We start from the raw sequence: 21,251 nt of genomic DNA, 5'->3' as shown, positions 1-21,251 counted from the left end.
GACGCAGGGAATCAAATCCGGGTTCTCTGCAAGAGCAGCCAGTGCTCTAAACTGCTGAGCCATTATCTCTCCAGCCCTATACTGGTTCCTTAAGGAGCACGGACAGTGTATGTCCTTGGTTTAAATCCCGCGTCTTCCAAGCTGTGTGATCTTGGGCAAGTTGCAGACACACTCTGGACCTCATTTTCTCATGGTGATGTATCCATCTACACGAGTGCTTGTCCTGGGCCTGGAGTGGCCTCTGAGCTGCAGGTGCTCAGTGAATGTCACTGTCATCGTTTTTCCTGGTCATTCTTGCACATTCCATTTTTATTCGGTCAGTTAGTTAGTTAAAAATAAAAGCTGTTTTCAGTTAGTAAAAATAAAAGGCAAGCAGGCCCCCAGCCAGCCGGTGACAGGGTCAGGCTGGCGACAGGGTCAGGCTGGACAGAGTTCTCCGCTCTCTCTTCAGGCCTGAGTCCCTCCCTGCAGGGAGGTCTAGAAGGGCAGCTGCCGGATCAGAGGTGCAGGGTACCTCTCCCTGCTCTGTAAGGGACAGTCGGCAAAGTTGCTCCAGAGCCTGGGGAGCCCTCCCTCCATGGTTTGGCCCTGCTGTATGCGTGAGCCTCATGAGATGAGAATGGCCTCTGCCACCAGGGCAGAAAGCTGCCCCAGCTTGGGGCATTTTGGATTCTGTCCCTGTCGTGTGCCGTCCACCTCTCTGTAGCCCTTTGCCCTGCAGCCTACAGCCATGTACTTAGGCAGCTGGCTGCTTGCCAGCTGGCCAACACCATAGGGCAGGACAGTGAGAAATGAAGAGAGGGTGGCTTGTATCCAGGCCTCGGGAGGGGCCTGGTGAGAACAGTTAGACCCCAGGGAGCCTGTGGTGATGAGGACACCATGAGGAGGAAGTGTCCTGCCACATCTGTGACAGTCCAGTCCAGGGCAGTATGGTTTCTGGAACACGGGGACCTGGGTGCTCAAGTGCGACCCCAGGCCCTGGGCTAGAGGACGTGGGGGGGACCCTCTTGACGGCCTACGGGCTCTTATGGGCCCCTTGATGGTGGCCAAGGCATTTTGTAGCTGTGGTGAATTCTGGGAAGATGGGGGTTTCTGTCTTGCAGCTGCACGTTTTTCTATAAGTTAATGATTTATACTGGGTGGAGGCTGGGCCCTTCCCGGGGCTGCCGGGAAGAGTGTGAGTGTGGCTGGGCCAGAGCATGGCTTAAAAGCCAGGCTCCCTGGCTGTGTTGGTTATCTGACTGAGTCTCTGGCCTTCTTTTCACAGGCGAACACTGAGGACTGCGGCACTAGGCTGAGCTGGACTCTGATGGCTTCCTCGAACCCTCCTCCACAGCCTGCCATAGGTACTGTACCCCAGGGGCCCGGCGGCATGGGTGAGCTGGGTGGCTTTGGGCAGGCTGAGCTCTGCTGGCTGTGTGCCCTGCCCTGTGTCTCCATCTGCTTCCCTGTCCACAAGATGGAGTCATGTCTTTGGAGTAAACCCCAGGCATTTCCCGATGATTTACTTGTCACCTGGGATCACCTGGGGAAATGGACGGTTTAGGGACTGGGATTGAGGGGCACTTGAGGCTGAAGTGGGACAGTTGAAGGTGCAAATTGGGACTGAGGGGAAGGGTGTGACCATACAGTCGGATCATGGAGGCCTCTTAGTCTTGACCAATTTATGAAAAGAAGGAAAAAAAAAAAAAAAGGAATGTATTTACCTAACAAAACCACTTGTTGATCTGGAATTCAACCCAGCTTCCTGTATTTTATTTGGCGGTCCCTTCAGTGGGCCCCGGATACTGCAGGGTGGCATCTGTGACTGTCTTACCCACAAGCCCGGCTTCCTCTCCTCTAGTCTCCTTCTGTCCCCCTCCCCACCCCCCGCAGGGAGGGAAGAGAATAAATCTGCTACCAGCCAGGCTCCTTGATTACTGGCCCAGTCTGGGTTTGGATCCTGACCTGGTCACCACTTACACTGTGAGCTTAGTGATGGGACTTGGTATCTCTCCCCAGCTCAGGGTCCTTGTCCTTAAATGCGGGGTAATAATGCCACCCTCTTCTGTACTGTTGCAAGGCTTAAACATACATAAAGAACTGTGTGTGGCAACCAGTGCTCAGTGGATAGGAGAGTGTGTCACTGAAGGGCGTGGAGAGCCTGTGTGGGTCGTCCTTGCGTGCCTAAGCTCTGGTGGGGCCAGAAGATGAGTCTCTTCCCCTCTGGAATGTTCTCTTGTGAAGTATGAGGAATCCACTAATTTGTAGTCCTACCTTGACGGTGGTGGAGGAGCCACCCAGCGGACTGCTTTCTAATGGCAATATGGCTTCTTGGTGTTCTGCCTCCTAGACTCACTTAGGTTGACTGTCTTGAGAACTGGGTGTGTCTGTCAAGGGGATGAGTGACTGGCATCTGTCATGCTACCTGGAAGCATGGCTGGGAAGGGTTGGGATCCTCCCTCTGATGACGAGCAGTGTGGGGTTCTATAGCAGATAATCCACAGATAACGATAAAGGAACTATTTATTTAGAAATTATATTGGGGAGAACAACTCACTAAACAGAATAGGCAAAATCGTCACTGAGTCCTGGAAGGCTGACGTCCTGTCCCACGATGCTCCTGCCGCCTGAGTCAGTCTGCACCATCCAAGCCCATGAGGGAGAGAAGGGGTCAGGCACATGTGCCCCTCAGCTTAAGCTAGCCCCCAAGGCCACGCCCTAGGGGCTGGTACTTCAAGGTCATACGTGGAACAGTTACCCACTACGGGGTTCCCTGGGGAAGAGGGGAGGGCAGCCAGCTGGGAGGGGATCTTTGCTGTGCCAAGGTCCTCGGGTCCCTCTGGCTCCTGCCACTGGGCCCCCAGCTCTCTCCTATCCTGCAAGGAGGCCGTTTGGGAGGTAAGGATGAAAACAGAACGGACCCGTCCAGAGCCTCTGTTCTAAGGTCTTGACCGACAGCCGGCTCCGGGCTCCCTTGTCACCTGTTGGACTGGTCCGTGTCTGTATCTAGTTTTCAGTTCCTGAGGAAGGGATGCCCTCAGATACCCGGCCCATGCTGACCTGCCCCATGGCTCATGTCTTCGATGTGCTGGGGGGCACTCGCTTTTGGTCACTGACTCCTGCTGCCCCTGAGAGCTGCATCCACTCCCCATCTTCATCCTTCTGGCTCTCCGAGGGTAGCCTCATGCTAGGTCCTTTCCCAGGGCCTGGTAAGCACTGGCTGCCTCCTCTTTGGGCATGGCCTTGTCTCTCTTTCTCCTGCCTCCCCTCCCCCCCACCAGGTCCTCAGTGACCTCTGACACCTCCGCCAATGTCTTAACTTCCCCACAATGTCTGGCTCAGGGCTGCCAGGAGCAGCTGGTTGGATTCATGGTGATACAGATGAGGATAGCTGGAGCTATTTGTACTCTTCAAGGGAGGAAGTACAAAAGTGACCTGAGCCCCCAGTACTCCCTGGGGGAGTCAGGGTGACAGGGGCTGGCCTGTGAGTTGGAAGTGACAGCTTGTGTTAGCCAGGGACATGGATGGGGCTCAGATAGGGCTGTAATAATAGTAATAACCATGATAGAGTTAGGAGAACATGAAGTGATAAATGACAATAGTATACCTGGCATCATTGTTGTGCAAACAGCTGGTAGTCACTGAGCTCAGCCCTCACACCAGGGGTTCCATGCTAACCTGTCTCTCCTCATCATCTCTGGGAGCCACGTAGCCCTGTGACCCCATTTTTGATAGCAGAAGCCAAGCCAAGCTTGATGGTCAGGTATCTCCACACTCAACCTACAGCCGATGTCAGGGCTGAGCGGAGCCTTAAGACCTTAGTCACTGTGGTGACACCTGCCACATGTGCAGAGACACGTCAGAGTGAAGACAGAGGACACTGAGAGGTTAGGCATCCAGGAAGCAGGATGGGTCTGTCTCATACCTTCCCCACGTAGCAGGCAGAGACTCTGTGGTCATTTACTCTGGGAATAAAAAATTATTTTGAGAGCTGGGTGTGGTGGTGCCTATAGTGTGGTAGTCCCAGCACTCCCTCCCACCACAGTGTGGTGGAGGCAGGAGGATCAGAAGTTCAAGGTCATCCTAGGCTACATAGTGGGTTTGAGACTAGCTAGCTTGGGTTACACGAGAACTTGTCCCAGGCTTTCCATGGCAGCCTGAGGAGGAGCAGGAGAAGACAGATGGGAAAGAACATCTTAGGCCCTGGAGGAGCCAGTGCATAGGTCCTGAGGCAGGAGCTACTTACCACATCCTTGTACAGCAAGAAGACCAGTGCGGCTGGAGTAGAGAGAAAAGGGAGAGAGCGCGCGCGCGCGCGCACGCGCACACACACACACACACACACACACACACACACACACATACACATACACACACACACACGCACGCATGCACGCACGCACGCACACACGCACGTTCATACATATGCACATTCCCATGTATGCACAGACTGTACGTACACACTGTATATATAATTAACACCACTGTCAAAAACAGAACCAAAGTTTACTTGATATGGGCTGGTGAGTTGGCTCAGCTGGTGGGTAAAGGCACTTGCTGCCAAGCCTAATGACCTGAGTTTGATCCGGGGACCCATCTGGCTTAAGGGGAGAACCAACTCCCACTCGAGTGTCCTCTGACTTCTGCAGGAGCACCCTGGCACACACACACACACACATATACAAATAAATGATTTTAAAAATTGTGCCTAATCTTATTTTGTTAATATAAAGCTTTAAAATGTCCGAAGTTACCAACCCAATACCGAGTGGATTGTATTTGGTATTGTACTGGTTTTCTTTTCTTTTCTTTTTGTTTTTCAAGACAGGGTTTTTCTGTGTAGCCCTGGCTGTCCTATAACTTACTCTGTAGACCAGGCTGGCCTCAAACTCACAGAGATCCACCTGCCTCTGCCTCCCGAGGATTAATGGCGTGCGCCACCACCGACTGACTATGATATCTGATTTCTTTTCTTTTTGTTTTCTTTTTAAATTTTTTTTTATTTTATGTGCATTTTTATTTTATTTGGTATGAAGGTGTCAGATCCCCTAGAACTGGAATCACAGACAGTTGTGAGCCGCCATGTGGGAGCTGGGGAACCCAAGGTCCTCTGGAAGAGCAACCAATGCTCTTAACCACTGAGCCATCTCTCCAGTGCCCGGTCCCGCGGGCCAGGTTATTTGATGAGACCCGAGGAGGCACCTCCTGAAAGATCAATGGGGGCGAGAGAGAAAGGAGACCAGGCGCGTAAAGGAAGAGAGAGACATTCTGAGTTGCGTCGAGGTCTCCGTTTATTGACTGGGTGTTGAGGCTTATAAACAGGGCTTCAGGCAGGGAGGGGGAACAGGGGAAGCACGGAGAGAAGGATGGCAAATTCCTAAGGGAGGGTGAGGTCGCTTTGGTCCCAGGCCCCTGCAGCTGGTTGATTAGCAGGTATTCCAGGAAGTTGTACAGCCCGCGGTTAGGCCAGGAACTTCCTGCCTTTGTAAGGTTTGATAAAGTAAGGACACCGCTGTCCGGAATCGGTCCCCAACAGTTCCCCCTCTTTTCTCAAAAATGGATCAAGTCCATGTGATTGGGGTGGTCCGAGAGAGTCCCTGTCTTAGGCTACACAGGGGGCTTCCCACGCTCGGCAGCGTGCCGTGTTGAGCCGGTCTCGGGTGACCTCTGTACGCTGTTGTCTCCGGTGTGGGCCCTGTACTATTCCCGTCATTGAGTACCCTCTAGCAGGACCTTGGGGACGTTAGGGCCTTAGGACACTGAATCTGAGTCCTTGATGGGGCTCCTGGCCGGCCTCCTCGGAATCTAATCTGTGATAATGAATCGAGATGTGTTGTGGTAAGGCCGAATCAATCTGATTTTTGATAAACTGAGTCAACCGCTGAAAGACCCAGGGACCAAAGGTCAAACCACCCGTGCTGATTTTTAAACTCCCTTTTTCTTTGAGCCAGCCTTTCCCTTAATTTTTCCATCAATTCCCTGACAATACCAGTATGGTCGGCATAAAAGCAGCATTCTCCCTTCAAGGCTGCACATAATCCCCCCTCCTTTAAAAAACAGTAAATCCAGACCTCTTATGAGCGAGGTTAAAGATTTCTCCAGAGCAGAAATGGATCTTTCTATGGCCTCTAGGTCAGTAGTCATAGCCATTTGTAACTGCATAAGGTGGTTGCTCTGCACGAGAGCAGTAGTTCCTGTACCAATTCCTGCAGTGATGCCCCAATACCTAACAAGAGGGCAATAGTCATAGACACAGGTTCTCGAGTGTATCTGCCTCTCTGCTCAAAGAATTCCATATCAGAGACTAATTGGACCAGAACATAAGAGTTTTCCCATTATCAATGGCAAAGCGAGCTTCCCCTTATTTAGTTTTTGCCATCTGCAAGTGTGTCATGGGTTCCGAGGTGGATATTGGAATCCTAGCATCCTCAGTTTAGTGGTACCCAGACATGAATCATCATTTAGTTAAGACATCAGTGATATAAGAGCCAACAGTAATTAGCAGAAGTACAGGGCCAAAAGCCTTGTGATGGCTGACAGAGTTCCTTATCCTCAAGCAACTTGGAACTTTATCTCAGGTTCCCTATGACAAGAAATTCCCTTTTGAGCTAACATTCCAGGGTGGGGGGGAAACAGGGGCGAAGTTCTCTCTCTTCTATAATTACTTCCTGCTGAAATTGGGACGTTGTTATCAAGGCCCTGGAAAGCCAGAATGTTAGTCAAAGACAAGAGGGAACGTTTTATTGACCAGCTGAAGAGATGGTATGCATATCGGCTGAATTGGTCCATATCAGCTTTCAGCAAGTTCAGGGCTCACAGTCATTTGCAGTAGGTTGTCACCAGCAAATGATGCTTGGATGTATCTGTCAGCCAAGTGGAAACCTGTTGAGACAGATATAAACTAGGAACAGGAGTTAAAACTTATGAACTTATTTGGAACTTTTAGACCCATAGTCTTAGTAATTGTAGTATTATCAATTTGCCCTGAAATCCATAGTGTCTTTTTTGTCTAGAGAACCAAATATAGATTGGACTGAAATTTCCTTGGCCCAATGAAAAGCATCTGTAAGTCTATATTTAGAACCTGTTTATCTTTTTTAAAGAGACTTATTAACTTTAATTAATTAATCCATTGATCAATCAATTACTAAGCTGAGAAAGCTATAGCTAGTCCAGTCATAAATGTCATCAAAGATCTGAGAAGGATAAACTTTACCTGAGTGCAGACTTTTAAGTCTATTTTAAAAAAACAACATAGATTATCCATTACCCAGACTGCCATCATCCCAGGCTCCTATAGTCTTCATAGTGTTGGCAGGACAGGTGTCAGGACAGCATTGTCCACAATTCAGGTGGCATCTTCTTGTCATTGTTCCATTTCTTCTTTGGAGACCTTGGGAGTCATTGCTAGGAGCTGGGGAGCTCAGAGTCTCTGTTTGCTATAGTAAGCTTTTTATCAAATAATGTAAATGCCATATTCATCAGATCTTTCACAGGTTTGAGGACCATTATCTATTAAATGTATCTGAGCCAAACAAATCTAGGCATAATCTTGAAAATATCTCTAAGTTTGGTAACAATAACCAGGGCAATTTGTTCTCCTATAGATATATTAGTCAAATATACCTCTCAGTTTTTTTTATATTAAAATAAAACAGTTTATGCTTTAAACTAGTATCTGAATAGCCAGATGACTAGTATTAACTTGTATTCCTTAACACAAAGGACATGCAAACTCAGACATTCAAAACCAAACATACATGTGGCCACATTTTTCATTCATACCTGTAGAGTAGACAGACATTTTTACAACTATGACCCTTTGGAGTCTCAATGTAACAGCAGAATAGCAAGACAAAGAAATATGAAACATGTTTCATTTTTATATATATATATATATATATCAAGCCATTTTTTATAAAAACATTATATTTTATCTTAACCAACAATAATTTGAAACCAATTCTCTTAAATGATGGCAAGTATTTGTAACCCACTGAACTCAAATGACCAAAACCCATGTAAATTTTTATTTTTCCTGTGGAAACAAAAGCATAATTTTCCCAGTATCTTGAACTGGTAATTTAACATTTCTTTTTAAGCAATATCAGGACAGAGAAGGGTTAACAAGAGAAGTGGCTGGCCGGCAGAAGAGACCTTGAAGTTATCACAGTAAAGGAAGGGAGGGTCAGATTCTCTCTTTAGTGTTCACACAGTTTTTGTCAATTGCAGGCAGTCCCCATTGCCCTGTCCAGAGCTCCTGTCTTTGCCTGCCTGTACAGAGAGCATGCATCCCCACCCTCGTGAGAGCAGCCAGCTGGCTGCAGTCCTCATAGCAAGAGAGCTAGGGAGGGATGGAGGTGGCCTTTGCTATGCCTCTCTCTCCTCCTCTTCCTCTAGGAAAATAAGGGAGGTTAGTAGACAGAAACAAATAACATTTACACAGACAATCCAAGAACTGGAACATCAGCACTGAGACGACGGCCTCATTCACAGCCAGCAAGCCCCTCTTGCAGTATGCAAGCCCTGCCTGGCAGGAGCTACCTGTTTATCTCACTTCAATCGGGGAGTGGGGGTGGGGAACTCAGTTCCCTCTATTGTGGCTCACACATCCTTCCAGTGGGCTAGGCAAAGGTCTAGTAGAGAAGAAGGGAACTGTCCCATAGCGTCCGTCACAATCAAGTCAACAATGAGAGCAATTAATACATTACACACAAGACCAAGGGCACACAAAAAACTTTGCCCCAACGAGACAACCAACAAAGCTCCAAGAACAATGACAGCCTGATGTGCTCTGGGGGGAGACTCTCCAGGCTCAATCACACCAAAAACAATCCAGAGTCGAGGACCTCTGTCCTTAATCAAACAGACATCAGGGGCTTCCACATCCCTGTCAGTCAGACATGCACCTTTTTTTGTTTTGTTTTGTTTTGTTTTGTTCATACACTTTATTATTCTGTGACAGTTCTCTCTCTACACAGCTTCTATTCTGCTCTCATGTCTAGCTCCTTTCTTGCCTGATTTCTCTATATTTATCTACCTCTAGGTTCTATCTTAATTCCTTCATATAGTTCTGACCCTTCTAGGTTCTCATCTATCTAGTTCTTTCCCCTATCAGCTCCTCTCCCATCTCCTTCTCTCTCATCTGGCTCTTCCTCATCTTGTTCTTCCCCATCTGGCTCTTCCTCATCTTTCATCTCGTTCCTCTAGTACTCTCTTTTAGCCCTTCGATCTAGTTCTTCCCCATCTCAGTTTGTTCCTCTCAAGTTCTTACCCATCTAGTTCTTCCATTCTCTTTTTTCTTTTTCTCCTGTGCCCTGGAAGTCCCAATATATAAAAGGGAGGGTCCGAGCTAAATTGTGTAAAGCTATTACTTAACATCCACCTCTCCTAGGCGGTGTCTCCTTGTGGAATTTACCTTAAGTCAGGAGACTTGTATGTGGGTGGTTATCACTGTTAGTCCTCGGAAATTGAGTGACCACCTGGGCGGTGTCTCCTTGTGGAATTTACCTTAAGTCAGGAGACTCGTCTGTGGGTGGTTATCACTGTTAGTCCTCGGAAGTTGGGTGACCACCTGGGTGGTGTCTCCTTTAGTCCTTGAAAATGGCTAGGGGAGATATCTGATTCCAGAGAAAGCCTTTCTTGGGGCTGTTCTCCAAATGCCTGGAATGTGTGTGTCTAGAGAGTGATCAGTGCACATTGTTAGCCCTTCTTAGGGAAAAATCAATTGGGAAAACTATGAAGCCACACATGATTTTTATAACAGAATACAGCTGATATATAACAAGCCAAGTAACACCAAAAACTCCTTAGGATTTGGCTTCCTCTGGAGGAATTCCCTGATTCCTCCAGGTAGTGACTTTGCCATAACCAGCTGAATTTTTATGATATATTCCTGTGGCCTGCAGCAGTTCCCCTTTTTTCGTTTAGTTAAAAAAATTTTTTTTCTTTGAAGAGAAGGAGAGAGTAAAGTAACAATGATCACAACAAAACATATAAAAAAAAACCGCACAAAATGGCTCTGACAAATTCCCGGGACAAAATACAAAGTGGCACTTCCTCCCATTGTGGGGGAAGATACCCAAAGATGCTCCTAAACCAAATCGTCACCTCTGAGGTGGCCTTAGGGCTTGGGACGTCTCCCTTCGCCGCCAGGTTCACTGTCCGGACACGTCTGCCCCAGTGAGAGCCTGCAAAGTACAAATCGATCGACCGGTACAAAACAAAAGTAACATGACAGAGACACAGACAGGACAGAGAGCGCTCTTACCGGTAGATGTCAATAAACCTCTGGACCCTTGGGTGTCAGGCAGGGGGAGTTTGAGAGAAAATCCTCTGCAAGGGCTAGTAAATGTGAAACACGCCCATCTCCCTCTGCTTCCTTTAGAACATCTCTAATCACACCATAAAAACTAAAAAAGGCGTCGGGGACATTTTCCCCATCTCTGATTAATTTGTTAATATCTTTTCCAACCTTGTTCCAAATCAGAGGGTGAATTCCTGGTCCATTAATCACTAACCAGGGACATTTCTCCTCCGCATATTAGAAGAATTTTATCAAATCCTTTTTCTTAACTCTTATTCCTCTCTCCCTAAGATTACCTTTTCATCTCCTTTAGAAAAACAGCCTCTTTAGATGTATTTTTGCCCATGATCGATGGGACGACATACTTACCTCAAGACTCTCCCGCGTTGCACGAGTGATGCGGTCCGGGCGTCTCTAACCTGATCCTCTCCGGGGCCCCTTCTGTTGTCCGTCGTCCGGCAGGTCACCGTGCCTCGAGCCCCACGTTCGGGCGCCACTTGCCCGGTCCCGCGGGCCAGGTTATTTGATGAGACCCGAGGAGGCACCTCCTGAAAGATCAATGGGGGCGAGAGAGAAAGGAGACCAGGCGCGTAAAGGAAGAGAGAGACATTCTGAGTTGCGTCGAGGTCTCCGTTTATTGACTGGGTGTTGAGGCTTATAAACAGGGCTTCAGGCAGGGAGGGGGAACAGGGGAAGCACGGAGAGAAGGATGGCAAATTCCTAAGGGAGGGTGAGGTCGCTTTGGTCCCAGGCCCCTGCAGCTGGTTGATTAGCAGGTATTCCAGGAAGTTGTACAGCCCGCGGTTAGGCCAGGAACTTCCTGCCTTTGTAAGGTTTGATAAAGTAAGGACACCGCTGTCCGGAATCGGTCCCCAACACTCCAGCCCCAATATCTGACTTTAAAAAAATATTATTAGTGTGTGTGTGTGTGTGTGTGTGTGTGTGTGTGAGACAATATGCCTGCGGAGGTCAAGAGGACAGCTTTTCGGAGTTGGGCTTCTATGCGGGTTCTGGGATAGAAAGGAAGTCATCAGGCTGCCATCATTGGGCCCCAAGTGCCGCTACCCTTTCCCAAGTCATCTTTCTGGCCCTACTGTTTTTTTCGAAAAAGACTATTTTTCTGTGTATGTGAGTGTGCGTGCCTATGTCTGTGTCTTTGGAAGCCAGAGGAGCCATTGGGTCTCCTGGAGCTGGATCCAGGTGGTTGAGTGCTGGGAATAGAATTCAGGTCCTCTGTAAGCATTCTTATCTGCCGGACCATGTCTCTCTAGCTCCAGCTTTTCTTTTCTTTTCTTTTCTTTTCTTTTCTTTTCTTTTCTTTTCTTTTCTTTTCTTTTTTCTTCTCTTTTCTTTTCTCTTCCTTCTTTTCCTTCCTTCCTTCCCTTTTTTTTTTTTTTTTTTTTTGAGACAGGATCTTATTCTGTAGCCCAGGCTGACTTGAAATCTGTAGTCCTCCTGCCTCAGCCTCCCAAGTGCTGGGATGACAGGTATGAGCCACCACATCTGACAGGAGAGCTGGTCTCCATCTACATGTATGCCTGAGTGTCATGCCTGGGGCCACCATGGGGAGGAATTGAGGCTTCTAGGGAGGAGAGACTATTGGAGTTGAGGGTGGCCGCCCATCCATGCATCTGCTGTCTCCTCCGCCCTGCTCTCTGCTCTGTCCTCCTCCACCACTCATGTCCTCAGGGGTCTCAGGCAGGCTCCACAGTCTGTTGTTCAAGTTGGGGGCAACACCTGCCCCAGAAATTCCTGACTAGGAGAGGCTTGCTCCCTGGGGAACACACAGTCATGTTTGGAGATACTTTGGGGTGTCATAACTATAAGGAGCCACTGTCCTTCAGTGGGATGCTGCTGAGCCCCCACAGTGTGTGGGAAGGATGCTGTGGTGGCATTGACATTCACTGTGCCAGTTACGCTGAGCTGAGAAATTTTTGAGGCCCTGCAGGCAGCCTTAGGGGGTACTTTTCTTTTCCCTTGTACAGAGGAGGGAACTAAGGTGCAGAGATGTTGAGTGAGATTCGGCTCTCAGCTATGTAGTACTGCCACGAGGACCCTCAGAATCAGGAGTACTCACGGTGCTCTGTTGGACAGAAATCCCGGTCCTTCAGTATTTAGACAAAAGCTGCAGAGCCCCAGCCTGGACAAGTCAGGCCCTGACAGTAAAGGACACAGTCAGCTGAGGTGTTTGGGATCCGTATCTGGTGGGGATTGCACGCTATTCAGAATAAGCCGGTGCTGGCCATGCAAGACCGGGGTGAGGAAAGCAGGAGGCAGGGGCAGAAGGAGGCACCCACAGTGAGCTTAGGGAGACCTCTGAGCTGGGCTGTGAAGAAAGGGGGGCGGGGGGACTGAGAACACACCGGGAGGGGAGAAGCAGGAAGTCAGGCCCTGCTGGAGACCTCAGTACTGGGAACTCAGGTCTCACACTTTGCTCCAGCCAGCCCTGCCCCAGCACCTGGGTGTCCTCTATCTGCCTTCCAGTCACAGCGTTCCCAAGAGGCTGTTTCACACCGCCCGTTCATGTGGGATGAAGAGCCTGCTTGCTCTCACTTGCCCCTAGGCACCAGAATGTAAGCACACAGAAACAGGTGTCTTCACATGTACCTTCGAAAGGACTGGGAATTCAGCCAGGCATGGTGGCACACGCCTTTAATTCCAGCACTTGGAAGACAGAGGCAGGCGGATCTCTCTGAGTTCCAGGCCAGCCTGGGCTACAGAGTGAGGTCTTGTCTCAACAGACTAAGAGGAGAGACTGTCACGTAACGCCTCCGCTGCCCTCTGCTCAGAGACCTGACCCAGTACCCAAGATGCTTTGGGACCGCAGTAGGACCGTCTGGCTTGAGCAGCATTACTAGTCTCCGGAACTGCTAACCAGCCTCCAGACCCAGTCCTTTGAGGCCCAATAGCCCACTAATCCCTCCTCTCTTCCAGAAGATCCACTGGCTCCCAGAGCCCCAGGCCCCTCCCCGGAGGTGGAGGAGGACTCCGGGGAAGCCTTTGAGTTTGATGACAGTGATGATGAAGAGGGCACCGGCGCAGACGTGGTTGCTCCCGGCCTTGCCCCCGAGAGGGATACAGAGCCCTCACTGATCTGCTTTGACCCTGTCCCCGGCCCAGGTGAGGCGTCTCTGGGAGTCTCAACCAAGGAAGTGAGCTGGTGGGGAATGTTAGGCTCCCAGGGTCTCCAGTAAGCAGGAAGAGAGCCACTGGGAAGAGGCTGTGTCCCGCTTCTCTTGGGAAAGGAGATTCCTAGCATTCCTGCAACATCTGGCTTGCACTCTGGCAGGGCCTAAATGGAATCGTTTCTGCTGGGGACACAAGCCCTGAGCTCTTGTAGCCTTCCAGCCACAGCTCCAAAGAACCCATCCGTCTGCTTGGGGAGCCAGCACCCCGGGGGTGGGAGGGCCCAGTCATGTTGTCGGTAAATGCCAGCTGCTGGGCGCTCAGGTCTGTCATCTGGGGGACACTGGGGACTGGATCAGCAGGAACTTCCTGAGCTGGGGTTGGTGGAAGCCTGGCAGGCGGGGTGCTGGTTCTGACTGAGGCTGGGCTGTGGGGGCGGTGTGGGGCAGGCAGGACAGGTAGGGAGCTTACTCAATAGAGTGGGGGCCTAGGGAAAGGCAGGGGATCCTCCAGGCACCCTGGTTCCTTGCAAGGAGGGCGGGGCGGGGTAGAGGGGGGCGGGGATAGGCTCAGCTCTTGGGGCCAGCCTCTGTCTGACAGGCTGTCTGTCTCCTTTGCTCTTCCCACAGACCTGGACCCAGCCGCTGTACCGCCCCAGACAGAGTAAGTGAGCTTACAACTCATCCTTGCTTTGCCCATTGGGAAGAGAGTGGAGCAGAGCAGTGGAACGTGGGGCAGGGTGGGACAGTGGTTAGACCCTTCGCCCGGACGAGGTCAGTGCTGAGGCTATGGCGGCCCCTCTTTCTTTCTTTTGACTGGGAGCCTGTTGCATAGCAGGAAGCAGGCCTGGCCCCAGTCCCACACCAAGGCCTCTCAGCACCCAAGTGGCCTCAGTGGACTTGTGGACTCTCCCAGCATCTTTGTGTTCCTGCGTAAAACGGAAGCGAGAGGAGACTCGCTCCCCCAGAGCTATCCATGGGAACTAAGCTGCTGTGTGGCTACCTCTGCTAATACCAATCCATCGTCCTTTGTGTGTGTGTGTGTGTGTGTGTGTGCATGTGCCATGGTTCATGTGTGAAGGTCAGATAACTAATGGGAGTCAATTCTTTCCTTCTGCTGTGTAGGTTCTGGGGAATTAATTGAATTTAGGTCATCAGGCTTGGCAACAAAGACCCTCACCGGCTGAGCCATCTGGCTGGCCAGTTTTTATTTTGCTTTATTTTGTGAGAGAGGGCAGATAAGTTTTCACATAGGCCAGGGTGACTTTGAACTCACCGTGCAGTGAAGATGACCATGAACTTCTGATTCTCTTGTCTCTACCGAGATTATAGGCATGTGCCACCGTGCCCGGTACTGGGGAGTGAGCCCAGGGCTGTGTGCATGCCAGGCAAGCACTCTGCCAACAGAGTTACATCCTTAACCCCTATTTAAAAATAATTCCTTTTTTTCCTTTTTTGGTTGAGACAGGGTCCATTTGTACTAATGGCAATCTTCCTGCCTCAGCCTCCTAAGTGCTAGCATTACAGTTGTGAGTTACCACACCTGGTTACATCCCCCCTTTGTTGTTATTGTTGGAGACTCTCTGTGCCTTGTGCCTGGGAGCTCCCAGGAAGCAGGACAGCCTAGTGGCTAAGGGCTAGAATGCTGGGGCCTTGTTTTAGCCCACCCAAGCACTGACTTAGGGGCCACATGGAAGCCAAAATTCCTCTGGACTCTGGTTTCCTCCTTTGTAAACTGGACCACTGATTTTTCTTTTTTCTGCTGTGCCTAGCTCAACTTAGAGCCAGTGGTACCTAAGCAGGGTGGCTACTTAATTTTTTTTATTATATTAATTTATGTAGTGTGTGTGTGTATTTGTGTGCATGTGTTTGCATGTCATGGCACACAAATGGAGGTCAGAGGACACTTACAGAAATGGGTTTTCTTCTTCTACCATATGAGTTGTGGGGTTTGAACTCAGATCCTCAGGCTTGCCTGCAAGTCCCTTAACCTCCTGAGCCATTTTGATATCACAGACCCTCTATGCTCAGGGTAACAGAAAGCTTGTGCGTGTGTGCGTACGTGCGTGTGTGCGTACATGCATGTGTGCGTGTGTGTGTGTGTGTGTGTGTGTGTGTGTGTGTGTGTGTTCACACTTGGAGGGATAATTGATGGCGAAAGGCATCTGGAGCCCTGAGTTGAAATCCTGGCTCTCCTGATGTGAGGAGGGCAGAGGAACCCTTTGTCTCCCTGGGTGAGATGAAGGCTAATTCTTAGGCGGATGGCCCCAGGTCTCCAGGATAGATGCCCTTGCAGTGGAGGGAGGGCCTCAGTGGAGGGAGGTCACATTCATTGCTCATATTGCGTGGGTGGACCCCTAGGGTTTCTGCCTGGCTTGGAGTGGGTGAGCAAGCTCGGTATGTGGACACCTCTCCTCTATGATTAGCTTGGACAGGATCAGCATGGTTCCTCTGTATTGCCTGGGAGTCTGCTCTGGAATCCCCATGGTATGCCAGGGTAGTAAACTGCAGAGAACTTCAGTCAGGAGTCTTGGACACAGGATGAAATAGAATAGGGATGGATATCCAGGGGTCTGGGGCATGACGGGAAGGGCTGTAAAGGAAGTCTTGCTAAGCATGAGTGTTGATTCATATAGGACTGGGCAGGGTGGGGCAAATGTCTGGATTGAGAAGCCCCTGAGCGGATGGACGGGCTCTCCTGGGTTGATTTGGGCTACAAGAAAGAATATCCCTTCTCAGGGTCTGGCTGTTTACTCCATCTCCTTCCCAGAGCTGGAGCTCAGGGCTGGAACTGTGGTAGTGGCATTCTTCTAACACTTTCTGGTGTGCCTTCTCTCTGCCCCCTGCCCAGTGCACCCGCTGTGTCCTGGGGACACAACTCCTCAGCTCAGACTAAATGATCCCAGCCTGATCATATGTCAGGTCAGCGCTGGACATCATGCTGAGGCTGAGTGACCCAGTGACCCCAGGAGCTGGCTGTGTGCGCTAGTATTTCTAGTTCTTGGCTGGTCTGGTCAGGATGGCTCAGAGTGGTTCATCGCTTAGACATGAAGGGCCGGACGCCTCACTCTCAGTCATCACCCTGTCCTGCCTCTCTACTGCCTGTTCCAAGCTAGCCTAGGGGACAGTTGCTCTTGTGCCTTGAACATCTTCTCTTGGTGGCACTGGACCCAGTTCTAAAGCTCAGCTGTCCACTAGCCGTGTGCTTTCGGGTTGTCTGGGAACCTCTCTGAGATCGTTTCCCCATCAGCTCAGTGGAATGATGATCCGTACCCAGCAGTGGCATTAGGTGTAAACAAGGCTGGGGAGGGGAGCCCACCTCTCCGAAGTGTGCCTGGAATGTGGCTTCAGCCCTGGCTGGGGCAGTGGGGAGGCTCCCAGTGAGGGCAGGCTCTGCATTCCCCGTGCCTCAGCCAGCGGGTCACAGCTGCAACCAGGAAGCAGAGGACAGTAAATGCGGCTGCTCAGATTACTCCTTCCTTCCTTCCTTCCTCCCTCCCTCCCTCCCTCCCTCCCTCCCTTCCCTCCCTCCCTCCCTTCCTCCCTCCCTCCCTCCCTCCTTCCTCCTTCCTCCTTCCTTCCTTCCTTCCTTCCTTCCTTCCTTCCTTCCTTCCTTCCTTCCTTCCTTCCTTCCTTCCGTCGATCCCTCCCTCCTTTCTTTCTTTTGGTCTTTTGAGACAAGGTTTCTCTGTGTAGCTTTGGCTGTCCTGGAACTCACTCTGTAGACCAGGCTGGCCTCAAACTCATAGTGATCCTCCTGCCTCTGCCTCCTGAGTGCTGGGATTAAAGGTGTGCGCCCCCATCACCCTCTGATTTCTCTTTTCTTATTTAAACCCCCAGCCTTGGGATAGTGTTACCCACAGTTAAAGTGGGTCTTCCCATTTCAGTGAATCCAGTTGAGAAACTTCCTTAGAGACAAGCCTAGTCATGTGTCTCCTACGTGATTTTGGTTCTATCAGGTGAACAGTTTCAACTGTCACACGGAGGTCCATCTCCGATTCAAACCGTAACAGGGCCTCCTTCCTTCCCTGGCCACTCAGTCCATAGCTGGGGAGGCGAGAAGGCAGAAATTGCAGGTGGAGAGAGGAGCCAGGGACTCTGAGTGTGGCTAGGCAGGAGTGTGGCCTGGGGTGGGGTCTTCTGGGGAAGAAGTGGTTCTGCCTACTTCAGATTGTGACATTTTAAAAAATTATACTTGCTGGGCATGCTGGTGCATGTTTTTAATCACAACACTTGGGAGGGAGGCAGAGGCAGGCAGACCTCTCTGAATTCCAGAAGAGCCAGAGGTACATAGAAAAACTGCCTCAAAGAACCTATATACATATGTATATATGTATTTATTTGTATATTATTTGTATATATTTATATATATAATGTATTTATTTGTGTATGTATGTGGTATGTGTGCATGTGCATGTTTAGACATGTATATGCCACAGCATGTGTGCACAGGTCAAGTGGGAGTTAATTTTCTCCTCCACCGTGAGGGTCCTGGGGACCAAACTCGGGTCATTAGGCTTGGCATCAAAGCAGCACTACCCACCTAGCCACCTTGCCGGTCTCAGATTGTGGCTCTGCTCCTCAATAGCAAGGGACGGCAGTGCCTGATCCTCACTTTCCCCATCCACAAAGGGGAGATGTAAAGCCCAGAGTGAGGAGCGCGGGGACACACTGCTTACCTAGATGGCTGGTGACTCCAGATGCGTCCTTTGCTGGGGCTGTGTCCCTATGGTTAGACCATCTGTGCTCACGCACTGGCTGTCACCCAGACCGGCCCCTCCCCATGTCAGTCTGAGTGACCTGTCTGCACAGTGAGTCGGTGTCACCTGCCTGGTGCATAGTTATGAGGAGCTGATGGGCAGCTCAGATGTGTCCATCCATCGCCCTTGCTGTGAGGAAGTCCCCAGGACCAGAAATTTGAAGGAGGGAAGATTCATTTTGGCTCATGTTCTCAGTCCATGGTCAAGGTGCTGGGCCTGTTGCTTCTAGGCCTGTGGTGAGGCAGGGGCATGATGACAGGAAGGCACGGAATGGGGAAACCTGTTCCCATTATGAAAGCCAAGAGCAAGCTTGAGAGCGAGCTTCATCCAGGTCTCATCTCTTAAAAAGCCCATTCAGTATGAACTCGTCAAGATTAACTAAGGTTGGGATCTAGCTCAAGTGGCAGAGTGCTTGCCCAGCATCCACGAAGCCCTGGGTTTGATCCCCAGCACATCAATAAGCGACATAGTGACACACACACCTGATACTCTGGATTGGAGATGTGGAGGCAAGAGATCCGCCGTTCATCTTTAGCTACACAGGAGTTTGAGAACACCTTGGGCTAGAGAATTTGTCCCAAAACCAAACCAAAGACAACGGATTGACCCACTGATGAAGTGTGCACCCTCAAGTCCCATCAGCTAGGGACCAGTCCTTTAACATGTGCTTTGGGGAGGGTATTTTATATCCAGGCCATCATACCATATGGCAGGCGGACGCAGTAGTAGATGAACAGGTGACCTGTCACCTCTCCCTTGGAGCAACTTCAGTGTGCTCAGCTGACTGGCAATGCATCCCCTTTCTTCAGGGACACATTTGTTAGCAGGCACGAATGTTATTAATGTAGCTTATAATGACAGTGACAATGTGTGGTAGACAATGGTTTACCACACACCAGGCTCACAGCTGGAGGCCCAGGCGTCTTTCCATCTCTGGAAAATAGACTCTGTTGTCCTACTAAGGCTCTAAGAGTGTGGTATGCACACACACACACAGACACAGACACATGCACATGCACATGCAGTATACACACACACACACACACACACACACACACACACACACACACACTTCTTTGAGAAGGACATAGAACTAAAACCTCTTTGGCTGGCAGCCCTGCAGCTCATCACTGAGTCCCCTGCTCCGGGGGCTGAGACTGTGGGTCCTGGAGGGAGGGCTTTCCTGGCCCCAGTCTGGTGTTTTAGGAATGTTACCTGCTGACAGGTGAGCTCTGAGCTCCTGGGAGAGTCATTTCCCAGCTTCCTGTGATGTTCTGTAGACCCTGCCTGGCGAGCCTCCGAGGTACCTGGCACTAAAGCCTGGTGTGTGATTCTAGGTGAGGCCCCTTCCCTTACAATGAGAACAGAGGGGAAGCCCTGGTCCCTCTCTCCCAGCTCTTGTGAAGGTGGTAGGGTGTATCTCTCACCTGCTGGTCAGCTCCCAGGCCACAGGGACTCATTCTTGGGGGGTTAAGTTTGGTTTGCTGCCCAGGCCTTACTTACTTCAGTCCCCAACACAGGGGAGAGTGGAAGGCAATCCTTGTTGAAGAGGTGAGGGATGGAAGGCCCAGGTGGGTCGGGAAGGAGACCTCAGTGTTGCTATGGAAACGAATAGGCCTCAGATGGGCCCAGGCCAGAGGCCAGTGGGAAGGGAAAGCGGATTTGAGTGGTTTGAGGGGTCACCAGCTGCAGCCGCCCAGCACCCCCAATGCAGCTGCTGTGGCTGTTCTTACTAAGCTGCCACATTACTGTGTTACCTTCAGGCACCACCGATCGATCACACCCACTTTGTAGATGCGTAGCTGAGGCTTAGGCAACTGAAGAAAGTTATCTCACCGAGGTTGTTGATGGCAGGGCCGGGACTGGGTCTGTGTCCCCTTGAAGTCAGTTCTGTCCACCAGAGCCTGTTTGGAGGCTGTTCACTCCCTCTGGATCACCGTCAGCGTTAACTAAGGGAATCGGGATAGAGGAGCAGTCCTGAGCACATGGAAGCGGGAGGATGTGTGAGCTGTGGACCGCTGACGTCCACTGTTTCTCCAGGACACGGGCCCACACCTCTGCCTGCTGAGCGTATGCCTGGACTCCACCCCCCCCAGCACTGTTTGCTTTTCCTGCCAGCTTCGCCTCTGTCGCAAACACCCCAGCCAGCCCAGCCTTTGCTGGTGGTTCAGGGTTTGGGCTCATGGCTCTCCCTGTGATATCGTGCCCTTTCTGGGCTCATTTGGACCAGGCATGCTAGGATGCCAGTTGCCTGGGGTCCTTTAGCTGGGCCTGCAGCCTAAGAGAAGTCAGGGGGCAGGCAGTAGTGTTCACAGGAGGGCATGGGAGACCCATCCTACCTCCTGGACTAGGATCGAGAGGGTGGGGCCTGTGCTTCTGAGCTTCTGGTGTGGGGAGCATAGGAACTTTGTGGGCAGGTCAGTCAGGACAGCCATATTCCCCCATCTGCAGAGGGCATGCTCAAGATTTTCCCTATGGCCTCTGACCTCATCTGGAGCTGTAGGCAGTCCTGGGGTCCTGGGGTCCTGGGGTCCTCTTGTACTTGATGGTTCCTGAATCCCCTGAATCACCTTTTTGGGTTTTGTACCTAAGGGTGAGGCCTGAGACCTGACAGATACAAGTTTCACCCAGTGGAGTCTCTTGTGGGAGGATTTTGGGGTGTGACTTCTCTCTGTGCCCTTTGCCAGTTGCTAATTGAGAGAGCTGATTTTTTTTTTCTCTTTCTTTTTGAGACAATTTCTCACTGTTAACCCTGGCTGGCCTAGAACTCTCCATGTAGACCAGGCCAGCCTTGAACTTATAATCACTTGCTTCTACATCCAGAGAGCTGGGATTAAAGGCTTGCACCACCATGCCTGGCCCATTCTCTCTCCTTTTCCTCTGGTTTCAAGGCCTCTCAGTCTTTGTATCAGCGCCTTCTAGCTCCCAGGCACGTTGAGGGTCCAGGGCCAAAGCTACTCGGCTTCTTTGCCTTAGCCGGAGGCATCTGTGAGATCCTTGTCTGAGGGTGTCCCTGGGTTCCCACAGCCATGAGACTCAGCCATGTTAGCTTGCTGTCCCCAGTGCCCAGCATAAAGG

General features: G+C 50.6%; 1 protein-coding gene across 1 annotated transcript in view; it reads left to right on the top strand.

Annotated features, from left to right (window-relative positions):
- The first annotated feature begins 874 nt into the window (after positions 1-874).
- Arhgef10l (Rho guanine nucleotide exchange factor 10 like) overlaps positions 875-21,251 on the top strand; it is a 108,236-nt gene continuing 87,859 nt past the window's right edge. Inside the window, exons 1-3 of the mRNA XM_059255308.1 lie at positions 875-1,346; positions 13,223-13,408; positions 14,044-14,077. Of these exons, the coding sequence (XP_059111291.1) occupies positions 1,310-1,346; positions 13,223-13,408; positions 14,044-14,077 (257 nt within the window). The 5' untranslated portion in view covers positions 875-1,309. The remainder of the gene's footprint in view (positions 1,347-13,222; positions 13,409-14,043; positions 14,078-21,251) is intronic.

Source organism: Peromyscus eremicus, chromosome 2, assembly GCF_949786415.1.
Source record: "Peromyscus eremicus chromosome 2, PerEre_H2_v1, whole genome shotgun sequence".
NCBI classification, from domain to species: Eukaryota; Metazoa; Chordata; class Mammalia; order Rodentia; family Cricetidae; genus Peromyscus; species Peromyscus eremicus.
Note: the sequence above shows the minus strand (reverse complement) of the source record. Positions and strands in the feature narration are given on the sequence as shown.